Here is a 21306-nt window from a genome sequence, read left to right on the forward strand (position 1 = left end):
ATTATTTTAAAGTTTTGAGAACTTACCTATTCCTAGATTTTTTTTTTTCAGTATTTAGTCTGGATCTTCACACAGGTTTGGCAATTCCACTTTCAATTCACGGATTTTATTTCACCTAAGTCAGAACATTGGGGGCTGAAATTGTACCTAAGAATGACAAATGCACATAAGAAATTCAATTATGATAGAGTATTAGAAGGTCACATTCCTAACACTGATGTCTTACTGAAATTTGCTCTGCAAATCCGCTCTTATCTCACAGACACAGTATTCTTAAAGCACCAAACCCACAGTTCTGAAGGGTTATTAAAAGTTGCTCTCCTAAATATTTGAAGACCTAGATTCATCAATGTAAACCTCTTATTTTCTAATTTGACCTAAAAATGAAGTCTCTAGATAGCTCATGTTACATGTTCCAAATACTCGGAGTATAAAGAGAAACCAAGGCAAAGGATATGATTTTTTTTTCCCAGTCGTACAGAGCAGACCTTAAAATCAGTGATAGTCATAGAATCACAGAACAGTTTAGGTTGGAAAGGATCTTCAAAGCTCATCTTGCCCAACCTCTCTTCAATGAGCAAGGACATCTTCAACTAGATCAGGTTTTCCAGAACCACATCCAGCCTGGCTTTAAATGTCTTCAGGGATGGCACACCCACAATTTCTCTGGGCAACCTGTGCAAGTGTTTTGCCATACTCATTGTGAATGATTTTTAACTCGATTCCATATTATCCCTCCCCATTACAGTTCTCTGCTGTCCTACCTTCACTGAAGTGCAGACATGGCCTCCGGAGATGCTGAGATGGCTGTCTTCGGGGAGGCAGCTCCTTATCTCCGAAAGTCAGAGAAGGAGAGAATTGCTGCCCAGAACAAGCCTTTTGATGCCAAATCATCCGTCTTTGTGGCCCACCCTAAAGAATCCTTTGTGAAAGGGACGGTCCAGAGCAAAGAAGGAGGGAAGGTCACTGTCAAGACTGAAGGCGGAGAGGTGAGTAAGAAGCAAGGCTGAAGGGCACCAATTCCCACTCTCAGTTCTTAGCTGACATACATGCATTTCCTTCTTCCTCTGTCAGACCCTGACCGTGAAGGATGATCAGGTCTTTCCCATGAACCCTCCCAAGTACGATAAAATCGAGGACATGGCCATGATGACCCACCTCCATGAACCCGCTGTGCTGTACAACCTCAAAGAGCGTTACGCAGCCTGGATGATCTACGTAAGTACCAGCAGCAGTCCTCCTCTGGATAGCTGGGAGGAACTGCTCTGCCAGCCTAAGTGGAAGCCAACATACTGTCTCCCTTCCCCACAGACCTACTCGGGTCTCTTCTGTGTCACCGTCAACCCCTACAAGTGGCTGCCGGTGTACAACCCGGAGGTGGTGTTGGCCTACCGAGGCAAGAAGCGCCAGGAGGCCCCTCCACACATCTTCTCCATCTCTGACAATGCCTATCAATTCATGCTGACTGGTGAGTGCTTGATTCCCTCACAGCAGTGTAGATCAAAGCCCCCACCAACCTCAGTGGGTCATGTGACAAGCCAGCTAAAACCACCTCTGAGCTGTGTGACTGAGAGCTTGAGTGAGTCCCAGAAGCAAGCCTGGACTCAGCACTGTATATTATTTACAGTCAATTGTATGGAATTCTTCACTCTGCTACTGAGGAAATAGTACTTGACTCAGTTTACTATATTTTTTTTTTCACTGGTAGGAAAGAAAAAGTTGTTGCTCTATGTATCTCACTATTTCTAACATAAGCATTTTAATTCCTGATGAGAACTGAGGGCGATTGGGTGCACAGCTTGTTTTGGGTCTACGTGCCTATGACAGCCCTCTGCATCATATTTTGGCTTGTAGTACTGCTAGAACCTAGAAGGGAACTGGGTACCTTTTGACTTTCTGATGAAGCCCCAACTTATGTGTTTACTCTTTTACTTCCCTTTTAGCCCAGTGTTACCCAGGCCGACTGCTAATCTTTCTTTCTGCCTCTTTCACAGATCGCGAGAACCAGTCAATCCTGATCACGTATGTACACTCCCTGCTCTGGCCCCTGCGGGGCTGCCCAGTGCTAAGGGACCTCCTGCCTAACCACACGCTCTCTGCTTCTCTCTTTGGTTGCACAGTGGAGAATCCGGAGCAGGGAAGACTGTGAACACAAAGCGTGTCATCCAGTACTTTGCAACAATTGCAGCGAGTGGGGAGAAGAAGAAGGAAGAGCAGTCAGGCAAAATGCAGGTAAATTAATAGACACTGTCTTGAATTAATGGTTTCCTCTGTTTCTGATATGCTTTTTTTGAAGGATAACCAGCAATAATTATCATTCTGCAGGGAACGCTTGAAGATCAAATCATCAGCGCCAACCCACTGCTGGAGGCCTTTGGAAATGCCAAGACTGTGAGGAATGACAACTCCTCACGCTTTGTAAGTTGTTGCTTTGCACAAAATCCCTCCTTATTATAACAGTAGTGATGGGCTAGTGGTATTCTCACATAAGGAGATGAAATGAATGTATTTAGGCTGAAATGCCGCTGCTTCTTCTTAACAGGGCAAATTCATCAGAATCCACTTTGGTGCCACAGGCAAACTGGCTTCTGCTGACATTGAAACTTGTAAGACACTCTCCTGGCCTGATCCCTTTCCTTCCTAAATTCCCACCTCTAAGTGCAGTCTTCTGCTAACTCTGTCCTACCATCTGCCAGATCTGCTGGAGAAGTCCAGAGTCACTTTCCAGCTCAAGGCAGAAAGAAGCTATCACATATTCTATCAGGTCACCTCTAACAAGAAGCCAGAGCTAATAGGTAAGAGGCTTTAGAAGATCATTGAGCAACATTGAACTACATAAAAAAATGAAATTTAACCCATGGATTCATTTGTTTTCAGAAATGCTCCTCATTACCACCAACCCATATGACTTCCCTTTTGTGAGTCAAGGTGAGATCACTGTTCCCAGCATTGATGACAAGGAGGAGCTTATGGCTACAGATGTAAGTTACTTACAAAGCAGGTCAACAGATACAGGTTGTATATCACACAGCATGCAAATACTTTGCTAATTGTATTACCAGAGTGCCATTGACATCCTGGGCTTCAGTGCTGATGAAAAGACAGCCATCTACAAGCTGACAGGGGCTGTCATGCACTATGGAAACCTGAAGTTCAAGCAGAAACCAAGAGAGGAGCAGGCAGAGCCTGATGGCACTGAAGGTATTATCAAGCTCAATAATTATCCCTTCTGTAACCTACTATACAACAGCAAAAGTTGTTCTCTGTTGGACTTCAGGATCCTGAGGAAAACAGTAATTCAGAAAAAACACCTGTATCTTGTCCTCTTAAAACATCAAGCTCCCTGATCTCAGGGTTTTTGTATCTTATGCTATGAACAGTTAGTACTTTAAAGTGTCCTTTATACACTTCCAGGAAGTTAGGAGCAATGGGTGCCTTTCCTATATCATTGTTAGTCATATCTTTGTTAGAATATGGCTTGCAATTGTGAAACAGCCAAGTGGTTCACCTTTAAGGGGATGGGGGACTGTGTTCCCATTCACACTCACCTGTCAGACAGTCAGGGGACTCTGGTGTGAGAGGTGCATTTGATTCCTTTCCTTTGTTGGTGCAGGACCTACGACCCATGTCTCCAGCTTTCTGAGCAATGGCTCCTGTTGTTATAGGACAAGGCAGAAAGTGGGAAGTCCTGTAGGTAAAAGGATGAAACCCAGTGAGTTTTACCAAATATCAGCAATCAAAGCACAGAAAGGGTGGTAGACTCTGGATCTGAAAGTGAACAGATACTGTACCTGTGTTCCACCCTAAATACTGAGTTGTTTGATCACCTGAATGTTGATCAGTGCCTGACTTATGGCACTGCAGCTCAGGAGATGCACATGTACTACAGTTATAGAGACTGGCAAGCCACAGCTTTGAGTTTTGTGCCAGGAGATTTTTGAAAACATCATTACTTTCTACGTGCTTCAGTGAAGACTTTTGAACATGAGTTCTTTCAGAAAACCTCTATAAGCATTTTTAAGCTTTATATACCTTATGATGGCTTTGCTGTTACCAAGATTCCCTCCTCTATTGGAGTCTACTGAAAGATTTCAAAGAACAGAACTCTGAACCAGGCAGCCTTTAGGGAAGAGTCCAGGATTCAAAGTCTATATGACACTAAATTCTTCCTTTTTCCTCTTTTTAGTTGCTGATAAGGCTGCCTACCTTATGGGTCTGAATTCAGCAGACATGCTTAAGGCACTCTGCTACCCCCGAGTCAAGGTGGGGAATGAATACGTGACCAAAGGTCAAACTGCGCAGCAGGTAGGGAATGTGGTAACCTGAAACCGTATTTCGAATGAAGATCCTTTTGATTCTCTTCTGCTCTGTAGGCATTTATTCTCCTCTAACTCCAGGTATTTATTTTTCTTACAGGTGCACAATGCTGTAGGTGCTCTGGCAAAGGCTGTCTATGAGAGGATGTTCTTGTGGATGGTTGTTCGTATCAACCAACAGCTGGATACAAAACAGCCCAGACAGTACTTCATTGGTGTCCTGGACATTGCTGGCTTTGAGATCTTTGATGTAAGTAACAAAGATTAGGTAAGAGCTATTTGGAAGTGAACACTGGCTATTATGATCACTCTGAGATATATTTTTAAAGAATACATAATTTCATCACATAACTATTTGCATCTATTTGCCTTTTTTCTCATGAAGTAAAAAAATTATCTTTCAAAAGACTTGTATTTCAGGTTGTAGAAACTCAAAAGTACAAAATGGTCCAATAAGAAAAATGTCTTGGTTAAAATGATGAAGCAGAAGAGAATATAAGAATATGTATGCCATGATAGGCCTAAGCTTGATTTTTGACTCCCTGTAATTTGGTCTCAGATTATACAGGAAATATATTTTATCCTCACACATTTAGGAATGGGGGGAAAAAAATCCTTGTGGACATTTATTTTAATGCATATCTCCTTATGTTTCATTACATGGACATAAAGCAGACTGAAGAAATTCACAGACTTGACAATGAAGCCAGTATAACTGCTTACCTTATTTCTAAAGGATGAGGTTTTGCAATTCTTGCTGCCTCATGAAAATATGTATCTTTCTTATTTCCAGTTCAACAGCTTTGAGCAGCTGTGCATCAACTTCACCAATGAGAAACTGCAACAGTTCTTCAACCACCACATGTTCGTGCTGGAGCAGGAGGAGTACAAGAAAGAAGGAATTGAATGGACATTTATTGACTTTGGGATGGACCTGGCTGCCTGCATTGAGCTCATTGAGAAGGTATCCTTCCTTTGAAATGCACCACATTGGTAAATTCTATAATTACTTAGTGTCATATTTTCAAAGGGATCTTCTATGTTCATGTCCAAATATTCAGCTTTTGTTTTTTAAAATGCATTGCCCTGTAGTTTATTCTTTTTCTGTGAAGGGAGACATGAAGGACATTTCACACAGCTTTGTGGCAGCAAGTCTGTACTGATCTCCTTTCAAGTGCCAGAAGCTTCTTAAACTCCGAGTAATACTTGTTCTTCCAAAATAGTCAGAATCCTTTCTCTCTAGTATGTCCACATCTCTTTTGTACTAGGAGCTGAGCACTGGGCACAGCACTCCATGTGGCTCTCGTGAGAGCTGATTAAACGTTGATCAGATTCCTTGGCAGCACTCTTAATGCAGCCCAGGATGAGTTGGCTGCCTTTGCCACACGGGTGCGTTGTTGCCCCATGTTCAATTTGGATAGGATATCTGTGTGTGCTCTGACTCCCTCTGGATAAGAAGGTAGTGCTCTGATTCTTTAAAGCACATTCTCAACACAAACTAAGTCACTTTCTATTAGTCTTTATGATTCATTTGGGGTTACAGCATGTAGGTATCAATATGCTTAATCTCCCTTTCTAGCAGAAAATGTAATTGAATTATAATCCTTTCCAATGTGTATCTCAGTCTGTGTTCTGCTACTCCGTGTAGTTGAAGGCCATTATTGCCCTGAAAACTAAATTACAATCTCTCTCTATGCATTTCTTCCAGCCCATGGGCATCTTTTCCATCCTGGAAGAGGAGTGCATGTTCCCCAAGGCAACTGACACCTCTTTCAAGAACAAGCTCTATGACCAGCACCTGGGCAAGTCTAGCAATTTCCAGAAGCCCAAGCCTACTAAAGGAAAAGTTGAGGCTCACTTTTCCCTGGTGCACTATGCTGGCACAGTGGACTACAACATCACTGGCTGGCTTGAGAAGAACAAAGACCCTCTGAATGAAACTGTCATTGGGTTGTACCAGAAATCATCACTGAAAACATTGGCCTTACTCTTTGCAAACTATGGTGGAGCAGATACGGGTTGGTCCTATATTTTCACTCATGTACACCTTGAAAAAATGGAATCATGAAAGACAAAAGCAAAAATCTAAAACATGTTTTATTTATTTTCAATTTTGCAGAGGCTAGTGCTGGCAAGAAGGGTGCCAAGAAGAAGGGTTCTTCTTTCCAGACTGTCTCAGCTCTTTTCCGAGTACGATAGAGTTTTCACTGCTTTTACCTAAGATGAGGGATAAACCCACCATTTAAAATGGCTATTTATTAGTTGTTCCACTATCCCTCTTGTTGGTGTATTGACATCATAATGTTTTGTCTGCTTAATTTATATACTCTGTGATGGTCTCTGGAGGCACCTGCTTTACTCCATTAACTACAAACAATAATTATATATAAATAAGTATACAGATATTAATTATAAACCAAGACTGGGATTCTTCTCACCTTATTCTCATTTACCTTACAAGATAAAAATATAAAAGCATGTAATTCTTTTTCCTTTTGCCTTCAGTTTGCCTTTCAGGAAAACAGGAAGGTTCTATGTAGTGTTCCATATGACCCATCTTGAATGCCTACTTGCTGTATGCTTGATTATTCAGAAGATTATTCAGAAGAACTTTATACATTAAGTTAATAGAAGCAGAGATCTGCATAAAGTCAGAAAAACTGGTGCAGGGAGCTTCCGGGTTCTGCAAGCTGATTTTTGTCTCATGATTTCATTTCAGAGGGCTTGATGCTTATAGTGGAACTTACATTTGCTAATACAAACTTTTGTTAATGACTTTCCCAGGAGAATTTAAACAAGCTGATGACCAATCTGAGAAGCACCCATCCCCACTTTGTACGATGCATCATCCCAAATGAAACAAAAACACCTGGTAAGATACTCACATATGGAAGTTTTTCAGTATGGTGCAGCTCTTCCCTCTGTATTACAGAACATAGCATATATTTCTGCTCTGAATTGCTAGGTGCCATGGAACATGAACTGGTGCTTCACCAGCTGCGGTGTAACGGTGTGCTGGAAGGCATCAGGATTTGCAGGAAGGGATTTCCCAACAGAGTCCTGTATGCAGATTTTAAGCAAAGGTCAGACTTCTTCCCCTTACTGGATCATTTTGTCTGGTTTGAGTATCTTGTGAAATTAAAGTTTCATCTCTGGTAACCAAAGCCTTATCTAAAGTTTATGTTCACAACAGTTCTTAGACTTTCTTGGAGTGTACCAGCCCTGTCTCTACAGTGGACCTCAGTGGTGTATTCATAGTATCATAGAATCATTTAGGCTGGAAAAGACCCTTAATATAGAGTCTAATGCAAGTCCTTCTATTTTCTTCCCCAGATATAAAGTATTAAATGCAAGTGCTATCCCAGAGGGACAGTTTATTGACAGCAAGAAGGCTTGTGAGAAACTTCTTGGATCAATTGACATAGACCACACTCAATACAAATTTGGTCACACCAAGGTACAAGAACTGTTTCCATTTTTGGTTTGTGTGACTTGAGAATGATACTTAGATTCTCCAGGTAGCATGTGAAATGATCAAATAGCATATTTAAAAGAAAACATCTAAGTACTTGTTTACTCAACACTTGAATAATACTGAAATTCATTACCATAGGATTATTTAATTAAGGGATAATTAAGACTCCTAGTTTAAGACAAAGTTGTAGAGTAAAAGAATCAAGTGTTAATAAAAACAAAAGCAAAATGTCTGCGTATTATAATTCCTCAACTGCAGGTAACTGGATACTTGGAGATACAAGACAGTCTGTCACTACATACTTTTTTTTTGCTTTTGCTCTTTCTCTTAACTTCCCATATTATCTGCCATGGAGAATAGGGTACCGGGCTACACTGAATAACAAACACATATACGGCACCTATTTTCTTGTTCTTACCAAAGGTGTTCTTCAAAGCTGGGCTTGTAGGCCTCTTGGAAGAGATGAGGGATGAGAAGCTGGCACAGCTTATCACCCGCACACAAGCAAGGTGCAGGGGCTACCTGAGTAGAGTGGCGTACCAGAAAATGGTGGAGAGAAGGTAGACATTTCTTCAAATTTAGTTCACTGTATATAGCTTATTAGGTCATCATGGTCTAAATACTTCATATTAATTTGACTTACCTTCCAGAGAGTCCATCTTCTGCATCCAGTACAATATTCGTGCATTCATGAATGTGAAGCACTGGCCTTGGATGAAGCTGTTCTTCAAGATCAAGCCCCTGCTGAAGAGTGCAGAATCTGAGAAAGAGATGGCCAACATGAAACAAGAGTTTGAGAAAACCAAGGAAGAGCTTGCAAAGTCTGAGGCAAAGAGGAAGGAACTGGAGGAGAAAATGGTGAAACTGATGCAGGAGAAAAATGACCTGCAGCTCCAAGTGCAGGCTGTGCGTACTACCAGTGTGCCTCATGCTAAGTGCATTGTGACTAGCAGGCTGTTATTTAGAGCTACATTTTCAAAAGACACATAGAAATTTCAACTTAATTAAATTCAATTGTATTTCATTAAGTGGTCCTCTTAAACATATGACTAGCTTCAGTAAGGACTCAGAAGGATGCAGTTAATATAATACATGGGTGAGATTTTTCTGAGGTCTCTATCATTTCCATTCAGTTAAGCTGCATTAGAGCAAACAGGAAACATTTACATTTATTATATAATATTCTCCTAGGAGTTTTTCCTACATCTCCAAAATTGAGTATAACTATCCCTATGCAAACCTGATTAGGAATTCTTAGGACAACTTAAAAGGACATCTATTTCACATGTTTATCCTCCAAGATAACTTGTTTCTTACCAGTGTAGGTGGTGACAGATGTTACAAACATCACTATGTTGTAACACTGAACTGAGAGGAAATGGAATTTAATATTCTCACTTGCTCTCCTAAATCATTCACTATCATTACATAAAATTATGTGCTACATCTACAGTGTTGTCATATGCTGCCTTCTAAATGAAATAATTCACAGAATAGAAAAATCTGTATCTTCAAAGTAACACTATGCACCATATGTGGCATATAGGAATATTTATATGGCTCACTTTTTAAAGTATCTTGAACCGTAAAAAGAAGAAAAAATCCACTTGCTGCTAAGAATACCTTTCTTTCTTTCGTATTATTTTTGCTAGACTGAGTATTGAGACAAAGTATAACAAATAACCCAGAACATGTGTTGCAAAAAAAAAGCCTAGAGACAAATTTCCCAGCAACTCTTTTTCTTCTTATGCAACGAGAGTCTTGCATAGAAAAGTCAACCCTGTTAGATGAGTATTTTTGGGCCGTGGTGATGAAAATCTAAATCAGAAATGGTTGTTCCAGAAAAAACAGTAGAGTGAAAAATACAGGGAGAAATACAGCAATCATGTAAGCATTATTGACTTTAGTATTTATATGCAGTTTGGAGTATGGTTATGACTTGGCACTCCATAAATATGGGAGATATTCCTATGATTAAACCCAAATTTATGTACTTTGTTCTAATGTTTGGTATTATGGGATAATGTTGGATCCAATACCTTGCAGAAATATGTAAATACATGGGTCTTTATGTAGGTTGAAAAGAATTTTATTCAGTTTTAGCTTTCAAAATTGGTTGTTTCAAAGCTAACAATATGCAATCAATTCTGTATTATATTTCATTCTGTTGGAACATAACCCAGACTTTCAATGACAAATTTGCTATGCAGGATGCTGAACTATGAAGGTAAGCACCTCAATATTGCCTCAAAAAATGTATCCCTAAAAATGCTATTTTCCTACCAGGAAGCTGATGCTTTGGCTGATGCTGAGGAAAGATGCGACCAACTCATCAAAACCAAAATCCAGTTGGAAGCAAAAGTTAAAGAGGTGACTGAAAGGGCTGAGGATGAGGAGGAAATAAATGCTGAGCTGACAGCCAAGAAGCGGAAACTGGAGGATGAATGCTCAGAGTTGAAGAAAGATATTGATGACCTTGAGTTAACACTGGCCAAGGTTGAAAAGGAAAAACATGCCACTGAAAACAAGGTATGAGGTAAAAGATGTCACTGTCACTCCAGAGAAGGTAGTTTTTATAAGCAATAAAGTTTTAAACATTTTTGATCTACAGTTGTTTCCTTCTTCTCAAAGGTGAAAAACCTCACAGAAGAAATGGCAGCTCTGGACGAGACCATTGTCAAGCTGACAAAAGAGAAGAAAGCCCTCCAAGAGGCCCATCAGCAGACACTGGATGACCTGCAGGCAGAAGAGGACAAAGTCAACACACTGACCAAAGCTAAAATTAAGTTGGAGCAACAAGTGGATGATGTAAGCACACAAGAATATGGCAAGAACAGGACAGGTATGGGGTTAGACCTGCCTAGTAGATTGGTGGTCTTGTTTGTTTTAGCTGGAAGGGTCCCTGGAGCAAGAGAAGAAACTGCGCATGGACCTTGAGAGAGCCAAGAGGAAACTTGAAGGAGACCTGAAGCTGGCCCATGACAGCATCATGGATTTGGAAAATGATAAGCAGCAACTGGATGAGAAACTGAAGAAGTAAATGTGATGTGGAGTGTATGAATGCTGGGCTGCTGTGCTTGTCTTTTTTTTTCTTTCAGCTCTAACATGGTTTTCTTTGCCCAAAGGAAAGACTTTGAAATCAGCCAGATCCAGAGCAGAATTGAGGATGAGCAGCTTCTGGGCATCCAGTTGCAGAAGAAGATCAAGGAGCTGCAGGCAAGTCTCTGTTCCTTGCCCCTCTCACAAAACCTCAGGTAAGGTAGGAGGAGAGCATGGGTGTGAATGGTCCCTGTTATCGCCAGGCTCGTATTGAGGAACTGGAGGAGGAAATTGAGGCAGAGCGAACCTCTCGGGCAAAAGCAGAGAAGCATCGGTCTGACCTCTCGAGGGAGCTGGAGGAGATCAGCGAGCGCCTGGAAGAAGCAGGAGGGGCTACAGCAGCTCAGATCGAGATGAACAAGAAGCGTGAGGCCGAGTTCCAGAAGATGCGTCGTGACCTCGAAGAGGCCACGCTGCAGCACGAAGCCACGGCTGCTGCCCTGCGGAAGAAGCATGCAGACAGCACCGCTGAGCTTGGGGAGCAGATCGACAACCTGCAGCGAGTGAAGCAGAAGCTGGAGAAGGAGAAGAGTGAGCTGAAGATGGAGATTGACGACCTGGCCAGTAACATGGAGTCTGTCTCCAAAGCCAAGGTACGCAAATACTTTGTCTAGGTATTAATAATTTGAAAACAGTGTAATATTTGTGTTAATTATATTTAGCTATTATCAAGTTTAATATAACTTTTTTTTTCTCCAAATCTAATGCACAGAACTCTATGCAATGCACAGATATATAAACTGCATCTCTGAACACACTTTCCTGTTGTAGCAAAGTCAGAATTGAGGTATTAACTCTATTTTCTTATGTGTGATTGGCACCTAGGCAAATCTTGAGAAGATGTGCCGCACTCTGGAAGACCAACTAAGTGAATATAAAACAAAGGAGGAGCAGAATCAGCGCATGATTAGTGATCTCAGTGCTCAAAGAGCTCGTTTGCAGACAGAATCTGGTATGGCACTTCCTCTTCTGGTTTGGAAATGGGATAGAAACTTGGGGGAGTTAGGCAGAAGTGGCAAATCACTGCCCGAGAAGAGCTGGATATGGCTCAGCAGGTGGGGAGCAATTATATTTGGCAACACTTGGGATTATTGTTTGGCTTTATTTTTTAACTGTATTTTTCTTTTTGCTATCCCATTTTTATTATTAATATTATTTCCTTAATGTTAACTATACAACTGTTCTTATCAGAACCCATGGGGTTTACCTTTTTTCCAATTCTCTTTCTCATCCCACTGGGATGAGTAAGCAAGAGGATGCAGGCTGTGTAGTACTTAGTTGCAAACTGAGGTTAAACTGCAATATGAGACAACCCTGTAACTGACTCTTTTGGCTGTTAAAATAGCTTCTTAATTGAAAACTTTTCCAGGTGAATATTCACGCCAGGTGGAAGAAAAAGATGCTTTAATTTCTCAGCTGTCTAGAGGGAAGCAGGCTTTCACCCAGCAGATTGAAGAATTGAAGCGGCAACTAGAGGAAGAGATAAAGGTGACAGTATTTCATGTTAGATGTGAAATAAATACTTTGCATCACACAATTTTTGTTCATTGTTCATGAGATCAAAAGCGGATACCATTAGGTCATGTAATGGAGATCCTGTCAGTGCAGGGTTCACAGCTTTTTTGCAGTATGTCAGACCTTGGCTTTTAAAAGCAGTGAGTTAATCACAGCTTCTCTGTGATATATTCCAGAGTCTAAGTACCACTAAGAGAAAAGTTCCCAGGATACATTTATTCCTTACGGCAATGATTTTATCTCCAGGCCAAGAATGCGCTGGCCCATGCCTTGCAATCTGCTCGCCATGACTGTGACTTGCTTCGGGAACAATATGAAGAGGAGCAGGAAGCCAAAGGGGAGCTGCAGCGCGCCCTGTCCAAGGCCAACAGTGAAGTGGCCCAGTGGAGAACCAAATATGAGACGGACGCTATCCAGCGCACAGAGGAGCTGGAGGAGGCCAAGTATGTGGGGAAGCTGGGCACAGCTGGAAGAGGATTAGAATAGAAATTTCATAAGACCATTGTGATATGGTCAGGAAGAAGCCAATGCTCTACTTTGGGATGGGGTGGCAGGAAGTGAGAACAAGTGAGAGCAGGTATGCATGGGGGAAAAGCAGAAGCAGCAAAGCTCTTAAGATGCAGAATATCAAAGACTTGCTGGTGTGAATATCAGAGTGAATAGCACGTCATGAATTCCTTCAGCCCTGGATTCAGACATAGCCATACAGTGGCTGGCTGGGAGACATTGTACACCTCTGTGTAAATGGGGATCACACACAACCAAGTGGCATAGGGTGCTCCTCTGAAAAGCACACTGGCTGCCCAAGAGGCTCCTATTTGTTTCCTCACCTGGACCTGTGCTTACCACCTTCCAGGAAGAAGCTGGCACAGCGCCTGCAGGATGCAGAGGAACATGTTGAAGCTGTCAATGCCAAATGTGCCTCCCTGGAAAAGACAAAGCAGAGGCTGCAGAATGAAGTGGAGGACCTCATGATTGATGTGGAGAGATCAAATGCTGCCTGTGCAGCTCTGGATAAGAAGCAGAAGAATTTTGACAAGGTCTTTCAGACTCCAGATTGGGGGCTCCTGGGCAGAGCATCCCCTCCTCATTGTCACAAGTGTACTGACACCCTGTTTCTCTTCAGATCCTGGCAGAATGGAAGCAGAAGTATGAGGAAACACAGGCTGAGCTGGAAGCCTCCCAGAAGGAGGCCCGCTCTCTCAGCACAGAGCTCTTTAAGATGAAGAATGCCTATGAGGAGTCCTTGGACCACCTGGAAACGCTGAAGCGCGAGAACAAGAACTTGCAGCGTAAGTGCCTGGCCCTCTGCTCCTGGCAGGGCTTTCTCAACACCCACCAGTACCCACTGCTTCACATGGGTCTGTGCCTGCAGGTGGGCAAAGATGCCTGTCACGTTGGTGTGTGAGGGCCCTTCCCATTCTGCTCTGTGCCTGACCATGCCACTGGTCCTTGTTCCCACAGAGGAGATTTCTGACCTCACGGAGCAGATTGCAGAGGGAGGAAAAGCGATTCATGAGCTGGAGAAAATCAAGAAGCAGATTGAGCAGGAAAAATCTGAAATCCAGGCTGCCTTGGAGGAAGCTGAGGTAAATGCCAATAATCACTGGATTCTGCACTAAAAATATGAGCAATGGGCAAATATGGCTAAAAACTGACTGGTAAAAAATATATGCAAGGCTTGCCTGGACAAGTTCCTGTGTGATGTACTCTAGGTTACCGTGCTCTTGCAGGGGGGTTGGACTAGATGATCTTTCGAGGTCCCTTCCAACCCTTGGGATTCTGTGATTCTGTAGTTACCTAGAAAGCTATATCAACATCCCAAATGTTTGCATCCACTTTTCCAGGCCTCCCTAGAACACGAGGAGGGGAAGATCCTGCGCCTCCAACTTGAGCTCAACCAGGTCAAAGCTGAGATTGACAGGAAGGTAGCAGAGAAAGATGAAGAGATCGATCAGATGAAAAGAAATCACCTCAGAATTGTGGAGTCCTTGCAGAGCAGCCTGGATGCTGAGATCAGGAGCAGGAATGAAGCCCTGCGTCTGAAGAAAAAGATGGAGGGCGATCTGAATGAAATGGAGATCCAGCTCAGCCATGCCAACCGTGTGGCTGCCGAGGCACAGAAGAACCTGAGAAACACACAGGGAGTTCTCAAGGTTCGTTCAGCAAAGCTATAGAAAGAGATACAACATCCCCGGCATTTTTGACACCCAGTCTCAAATTGCCACCTTGTAATTTCTGTTGCCTCTTTTACAGGATACTCAAATACACTTAGATGATGCTCTGAGGACACAGGAGGACTTGAAGGAGCAAGTAGCCATGGTGGAGCGCAGAGCAAACCTGTTGCAGGCTGAAATTGAGGAGCTGCGGGCATCACTGGAGCAGACAGAGCGGTCCAGGAAATTGGCTGAGCAGGAGCTTCTGGATGCCACTGAACGTGTGCAGCTCCTCCATACCCAGGTCAGGGCATGGTGCAAAACCATTTGTGTTGACACTTATCAAACAGAGTGCTGCTATATACCAGAGGATAGGAAATACTGGAATGAGCTATCTACTGCTGTTCACAGCCATCACTTGAGGCCACCCGTGGCACTTTGTAAACAATCATTTTACAAGGATTCTAGATTTTGAACTGCAGACTTGAAGAGTAAAGACTTGCTGCTGTAGGTCTCATACTGCAGGCTTATAATAAACTCTTGCCATTTCTCTTTGCACAGAACACCAGTTTGATCAACACCAAGAAGAAGCTGGAAGCAGACATTGCCCAAATTCAGGGTGAAATGGAGGATACCATCCAGGAAGCACGCAATGCTGAAGAGAAGGCCAAGAAGGCCATCACAGATGTGAGTAGGGGCTACTTTCATTGCTGATGGTGGATGTATTCTCCCCCAAAATGTCTCCAAACCTAAAATGCTATTGGCCCATTGCTCTCCTCAGGCAGCCATGATGGCAGAAGAACTGAAGAAGGAGCAGGACACCAGTGCCCACCTGGAGAGGATGAAGAAGAACCTGGACCAGACGGTGAAGGACCTGCAGCTCCGTCTGGATGAGGCTGAGCAGTTGGCACTGAAAGGAGGCAAGAAGCAAATCCAGAAGCTGGAGGCCAGAGTGCGTAGGGCTGGTGTTTGTGCAAGAGTGAGCATGTCCCTTGGAGAGATGGCAGGGAAACTGCAAAGATGGGCTTGTGATTGCAGGTGCGGGAGCTGGAAGGGGAGGTTGATGCTGAGCAGAAGCGCAGTGCTGAAGCCGTGAAGGGTATGCGCAAGTATGAGAGAAGGGTGAAGGAGCTGACCTACCAGGTAAGGCAGGTGGTGTCCTTGGGCTCATACACACTCTTGCAGGAAGTAAAAATTTTTGCTCCTGATTGCCAAGGGAAATTGCTAACTCAAGTGGTAGGGAAAAAACTCTCCTGTTTTCCAAACCTTCTAGTCTGAGGAAGACCGGAAGAATATTCTGAGGCTCCAGGATCTGGTGGACAAGCTTCAAATGAAGGTGAAATCCTACAAGAGACAATCTGAAGAGGCTGTAAGTATCACTCTCAGTGCATGGCAAGAAACACTTTCTAATTGGGTAGAATGGTCATTGAGGATATGAATTTAGGAAACTTGGAAAGTGTCCCTCGTCAAATGGAGTTCTTCAGGTTCTGTGAAATGCTTATACAGTAGCCTAGCCTTTGAGAATAAAATCAGTGAGCAACTAAGAAGGCTATTTTTTTTTTGCATTAGAACTAAAGCAGACTTGAAATTCATGTAAGTAACTTTACAAAAGATGCCTGTGACCCTGGAGTTCGGAGAAGCTTGCTAATTACTGCAAAGCAAAGGACTTGCCAAAACTCCAGAGCTCTGTGCGTAGGACTACTGTGTCTAAGAACTTTGCATAAGAAATCCTGTTATTCACTATATGCTCATCTAGCACAGGAGATGCTACATTTTATATATGGCCAGAGCAATTTCAGCAGGTAGAGAAGGTGTCTGAAGTATGCCCATAAACCATATTGAGCACTGCATTCAGAATTGTGCAAGGAGCCTTTGCCCTTTTCTCACATGCAGTCATCAGGGATGACCAGAGGGAAGCCCTGCAGCCCCTGAATTTTTGAGTGTCTCAGCATTGCTTCTTTGCTGTTGCACCCAGTCCGCTACAGATAAAGGTTTCTGGACTCACAGGGACACTGAGACAATTTAGTAGATACTGAGGAGATACCAGAGGCTCAATGTCAATTATACATTCCTAGCCCTATCTGAGGGTCCATGGAGGTAGTTGAACATTTAATTCCAGAGCTAACAAAATCTGATTTCCAGCTGCCTAGTTTATTTCCTTCTCACACTGCAGAGCAGAGTTCTGTTTAAAGCCTCTTGTGCACAGTCTACAATGTATCTGCTAAAAGGGGGAGGAAAAGGAAGCCTATGTGAGGCTTAGGTGTGAACAGTGCGGATGGGGAATGGAGATTTGTGCCTTCCCTCATCAAAGACCCGCAGTCCCACAAGGCTGAGATGTAGAAGGAGTGAAATCACTGCCCTCGGGTCCTCACCACCAACTCCCTCTCCCCACACAGGAGGAGCTGTCCAATGTCAACCTCTCCAAGTTCCGCAAGATCCAGCATGAGCTGGAGGAAGCCGAGGAGCGGGCTGACATTGCAGAGTCCCAGGTCAACAAGCTCCGAGCCAAGAGTCGGGATTTCCACAGGAGGATAGAAGAGGAAGAGTGAGGCTGTCATAAGGCAGCAAAGTGACTGAGGGCTGCACAAAATGTGAACCTCTCGGTTGCTTTCTTCTGCAATGAGTCTTTGTACCCACCCTAATGTCTAGAGAATAAAGACTGTAGATTCCCCTGCATGCACACTATAAATGGGTGCCGCCTTTGTTTTCGTTTCTTTTTTTTTTTCTGATGAAGCTTGGGATACTGCATTGCCGAACAAGTTATCTCACTTTTACTGGCTTGGGGAAGGGAAAAGCTAATGCAAACTCTGCATTAAGAACCCACAGACTCAGAGGCTGTCCATTCCTGTGGAGGCTACTGGTAGTCCAGTCTGTTCCATCTCGACCAGCTCCTTGTCCTGCTCTGGCCCTCATGTACCCATAATGCCTCTCCCATTGTCCTTTCATCACAGCTTACTTCCCATGTGAGAGGCAAGAGAGGTTGGTCCCTTTCCTTTTTCCTTTCCCAGCTATTGTCTGTGATCCTGGCAGCCACAAACGCTAAACATCAGTTATCAGCAGTTTCAGTGCAGTGCACCATGAACAACCTTGGCAGACAGGAGTTTTGGCACACAGAGCACTGTCAGGAAACACTGAGTGCCCTTAAGTTGTGCCACTCTCTTACCTGAAGATCCCCTCAGCTGCTTCCACCCCTGCTCCTGGTGGAAAGACTGCCCCTTCAGGCACTGCATGGCACCAGCATCCTTCTCAAGACATCACCTCTATTTCTTTCTCATATACCGTACCTTGCTTCTGGCCTACCTACTGCCTAAAGAGGCAATATATTCTGGAGAAGAAGGGAAGGGGGGAAATGTTAAGCACTTTTTCCTTAATTCAGATCATGGTCTGAACAGCAGAGGCATAGTGGGCATGTGCAGCTGTGGTGTCTCATATGCTCTACCAGCCATCTCAACTGGATTATTCTGATGCATTAAGCCTCGCCTCTAGTTTGGGTGAAGGACACATGCACAATGTCAAGTTATGTTGTAGACAAGCTCACCAAATGTCTGCCTAAGATGATGTGTTCATAGAACCCACAGTTCTCTGCTTCCAAATAACTTCTGTCCCTTCTTTTCAGGGAGACCACGCTGCCTTGGAGGATTTTCTCAGGAGCCTCACAGCCTTCATGGCTGTGTCTACAGTACATCAACCACAGGTTACCAGTATCTGAGGGATGTTTAGTTGATTTGGAAATCCTTTTGGCCATATCAACTTACAGATTTGCATCCACTGCTGCATCTCTGCCTGTCTGAAGTGCTCATTGCCAGGCACCCCCAGGTGACTCCAGGTTGCAGGAGCTCTTGATGCAGACCAGTGTGGAGGGAATGAGAAACACTTTAAACAGCAACTGAGGAGTGAAGCACAGCTGGTACTAAAAAGAAAGAAGAAGCAGACTCAGGAGCAGAGGCCAAGGTATGTATTGATGTTGAAAACTTGTGACAGCCCACAGCTTGGCACCTCTATCTTCTGAACACTGATACAAAGTGCTACTGTTCAGAAGCAGACACCCAACTTTGTTCACCCCTCCTCATCCCCTGCAGCCTTGCTTTTGCCTGGTAGCATACATTTGTCTACTACTACAGCCAGGTCTCTTGTGGTAGCCTCCTTTCCTAAACCCACCTATGAACTAACTGCTCCTCTAGATGGCCCCAAGAATCTCTAGCCCCACCTGCAGCCATCTCCAAGAGTTTCAGGTGGGGCTGGGTAGGGTCTAGATGACACCGAGGAACCAGTAAGTACCCCTGTTATCTGTAATGGCTTGTACAAGCTTAAACTTTTGAGTCCCTCTGAATTCCTGCTTTACAGACTTTGCACTATCCTTTGCCCCACAGTTCCTCCATCATGGAAAATTGAGGATGTGTGATCGAATGAAGGAATGCAGCCAGTCAAGCAAGCCAGGCATATGGAAGAGTAAAGGTGTCAGGCTTGAAGATGAGTGAGCATGCTGGTGTCTTCTGGCCACACTGGTAAGTGTAAAGCCTGGATAGTTTTTCTATTGACCTCTATAAACCCACTGTCATAAAGGGAATTTGGAAAGGACAGGCAAGTCACTGAAGAAGCAGCTTCTTGCCTGATGAGTATGACTCTGTCTCTTTTGACCTACCACAGCCTTTCTCAGACTCTATTTTGAAAAGACAACTGTTTCTTCTGGTAGCTTCATCTGTGTTTCACTTGCATGCAGTTACACAGACTCTGGTTTTGTGTAGCTTTCATGAATGTGGTTGAAAATGAAGCAGGCAGCCACATGCCCTAAGCTCAGAGAGAGAGACACATCTTCAGGCAGGACTTGCCATAAGCATAAGCAGTGCTGATGGGTTGAGGTTCAGCCTGGTATCCCCAGCAAATTCCCAGCTCCCTCCTGGACCCCTCCTCCTGAGCTTTCAAGTCCCACAAATCCACTCATCAGCGTTCCCAAAGAGTCATTCCCAGGGGAGGAGACAGGGCTGCAGAGAGCTCTGGAGGTGGCCCATGCCAGGGGGACCAGCCCATCATGTGTGTCCCTTCAAGCTCACTGTCAGGAGCTCAGAATAGCTCTGCTCTCACAAGACTCCTGCACAGGGTCATGCCTGTTTGTGGAGATGATCCGTTTCCACTAATAGCGCTCGAAGACATTCCTTGGCGAGTAGGTTGCCTTCTATATCTCAGCACAGCGTGCTGCCATGCAGGAGCTGGACAACTGTGGTGTGTCCTAAGATGGCAGATGCTATTCTTACCCCAGAGAGACTTGCTCCAGCACAGCTCCTTCCTCAGCTGAAAGATTAAAACTCAGAAGCAGGCATGAGTGTGCTCTCTCTGGTAACAGACCCCTCGGAAGTCTGTGCAATGAGGCTGTGCTGACCCAGCTCACCATGCCCCCCATTGGACATGCTGTCCCACAGGGAACACAACAGCTGCCCAGATACTTCCAGCCAGGGCCCACTTTGGGGTGGATGGAGGCCTCCCTTCTCTTGTAAAACAATGCATGAAAAAGGTGAGCTTTGCCATAGCTCTGAACATGAACAGTTTTACAGCTTCTTCCTCTTGAGTCCCTGTCTGGGTGAGGAGGAAGGCAGAGGCAGGGCTTACTCCATGGTTCATCAGTATTGCAGAAAGACATAGCTCTTCCTTTGCTCAGGCTGTGCTTTCACACTGCAGGAAGCCGTTTGTGTTGTACACCAGAGATCCCTCAAGGGGCACTGGAGTATCAAGAAGCAGTGCTGGGCAGACCGCTAGCTGTCACAGTGTGCTTGTGGAGACGCAGCTCTGCCTGCGGCCTGGCTCCACAAGCCCTTGGGAGAGCTCGATCACTGCCTGGTGCGGGCACACAAGACACCAGCTGGGCCGGAGGCTGTGCCTTTCACCTCAGCACTCAAACTGTGTGGACAGAGGACACGGGCCCCTCCAGCTTTATTCTCAGCTTGGTCTTGCCACCTGACACTGAAGGGACAGACAAGTTCTTTTAGGGAAACTTGGCAGAAACACGGTGGCTTCATTCCCAGAGGGCACCGGTGGCAAGACTGCAGCAGCTCCTGTCAGTCCCACGGGGCTCAGCAGGGCCCGAGGCCCCATTGCCAGGGGGTGGCACCATGGAGCCGCCGAGGTGGAGCCTCCTCTGTGGGTGCCTGGTCGCTGCAGAGCAGCACCTGGGTCTCACTTAGAAATGGTGCTTCTGAAGCTGCTGGAACTGCCTGGCCCACCGATTTTGATGGAGTCACAGCAGCTGGGTTAAGCCGCAGCCTGCTGGGTCAGCCAGTCTCATGTGTTCTCCACTGGGACAGAACAAAGACAGGTGGAATGGGCCAAAGAAGGCCTGGAACTGTTAGGGACATAGTTCTGAACTAAAAGACCCTGAGCTGACAGAAACAGCCATTAGTGGTGTGTCCTTTGGGAAAGGTGATATGTAAGAACTTCGCAGGGCACAGTGAGACCAGACTTAAAAGTAGCTCTGGCAAATTGGAGTAAGTATCCTCTTATTTTCTGAAGGAAATTTAATGAAGGTAAACAAAGTACTTTTGGAGGATGAAAGCAGACAGGAAAATGCATGGGCTTTGTCATCTGAGACAGGGAGAAAAGGAATTGGGCACCCTTTTATCCAACTCAACAATGTCAAAACAGTTGCAAAATGGCTCACTTATTACTGCAAATATTGGTATAAGTATCCTTTCTGTACTGCTGGATGTGAATGTTTGCTTTCCTCAGCAATGGCTAATCTCAGTGGTAGTCTACA

The 21306-nt window shown here is 44.3% G+C and overlaps 1 protein-coding gene across 2 annotated transcripts; it reads left to right on the forward strand.

Moving 5' to 3' along the window:
- The first annotated feature begins 782 nt into the window (after positions 1 to 782).
- Positions 783 to 17238, forward strand: LOC101874559 (myosin heavy chain, skeletal muscle, adult). Of its 2 annotated transcripts, none has more exons than XM_005141412.4 (38): positions 783 to 989; positions 1075 to 1218; positions 1312 to 1468; positions 1995 to 2022; positions 2121 to 2232; positions 2326 to 2418; positions 2543 to 2606; positions 2697 to 2795; positions 2878 to 2981; positions 3063 to 3201; positions 4187 to 4305; positions 4417 to 4566; positions 5110 to 5280; positions 6025 to 6338; positions 6443 to 6506; positions 7101 to 7188; positions 7282 to 7399; positions 7650 to 7773; positions 8215 to 8351; positions 8442 to 8697; positions 10078 to 10320; positions 10423 to 10599; positions 10682 to 10827; positions 10917 to 11007; positions 11094 to 11483; positions 11716 to 11842; positions 12260 to 12378; positions 12652 to 12848; positions 13262 to 13445; positions 13532 to 13697; positions 13870 to 13994; positions 14253 to 14561; positions 14662 to 14865; positions 15123 to 15248; positions 15343 to 15513; positions 15600 to 15704; positions 15835 to 15930; positions 16958 to 17238. In XM_005141412.4, the coding sequence occupies exons 1-38, from the start codon at positions 783 to 785 to the stop codon at positions 17108 to 17110; spliced, it is 5817 nt and encodes a 1938-aa protein (XP_005141469.1). In that variant the 3' UTR covers positions 17111 to 17238. The 2 variants fall into 2 exon arrangements, with proteins under 2 accessions (XP_005141469.1, XP_005141468.1); XM_005141411.4 differs by having other exon boundaries at positions 6025 to 6334; positions 6436 to 6506.
- The last annotated feature ends 4068 nt before the right edge of the window (positions 17239 to 21306 follow it).

Source organism: Melopsittacus undulatus, chromosome 11 (assembly GCF_012275295.1).
Source record: "Melopsittacus undulatus isolate bMelUnd1 chromosome 11, bMelUnd1.mat.Z, whole genome shotgun sequence".
Classification (NCBI taxonomy): domain Eukaryota; kingdom Metazoa; phylum Chordata; class Aves; order Psittaciformes; family Psittaculidae; genus Melopsittacus; species Melopsittacus undulatus.

What these genes read in the sequence shown, in the direction of transcription:
- LOC101874559 (XM_005141411.4), top strand. Translation starts at nt 783, where the DNA reads ATGGCCTCCGGAGATGCTGAGATGGCTGTCTTCGGGGAGGCAGCTCCT. An exon ending in AGAAGATCAAGGAGCTGCAG is followed by an intron (nt 11,008 to 11,093) that starts GCAAGTCTCTGT and finishes TGTTATCGCCAG; the next exon opens with GCTCGTATTGAGGAACTGGA. An exon ending in CCAAGAAGGCCATCACAGAT is followed by an intron (nt 15,249 to 15,342) that starts GTGAGTAGGGGC and finishes TGCTCTCCTCAG; the next exon opens with GCAGCCATGATGGCAGAAGA.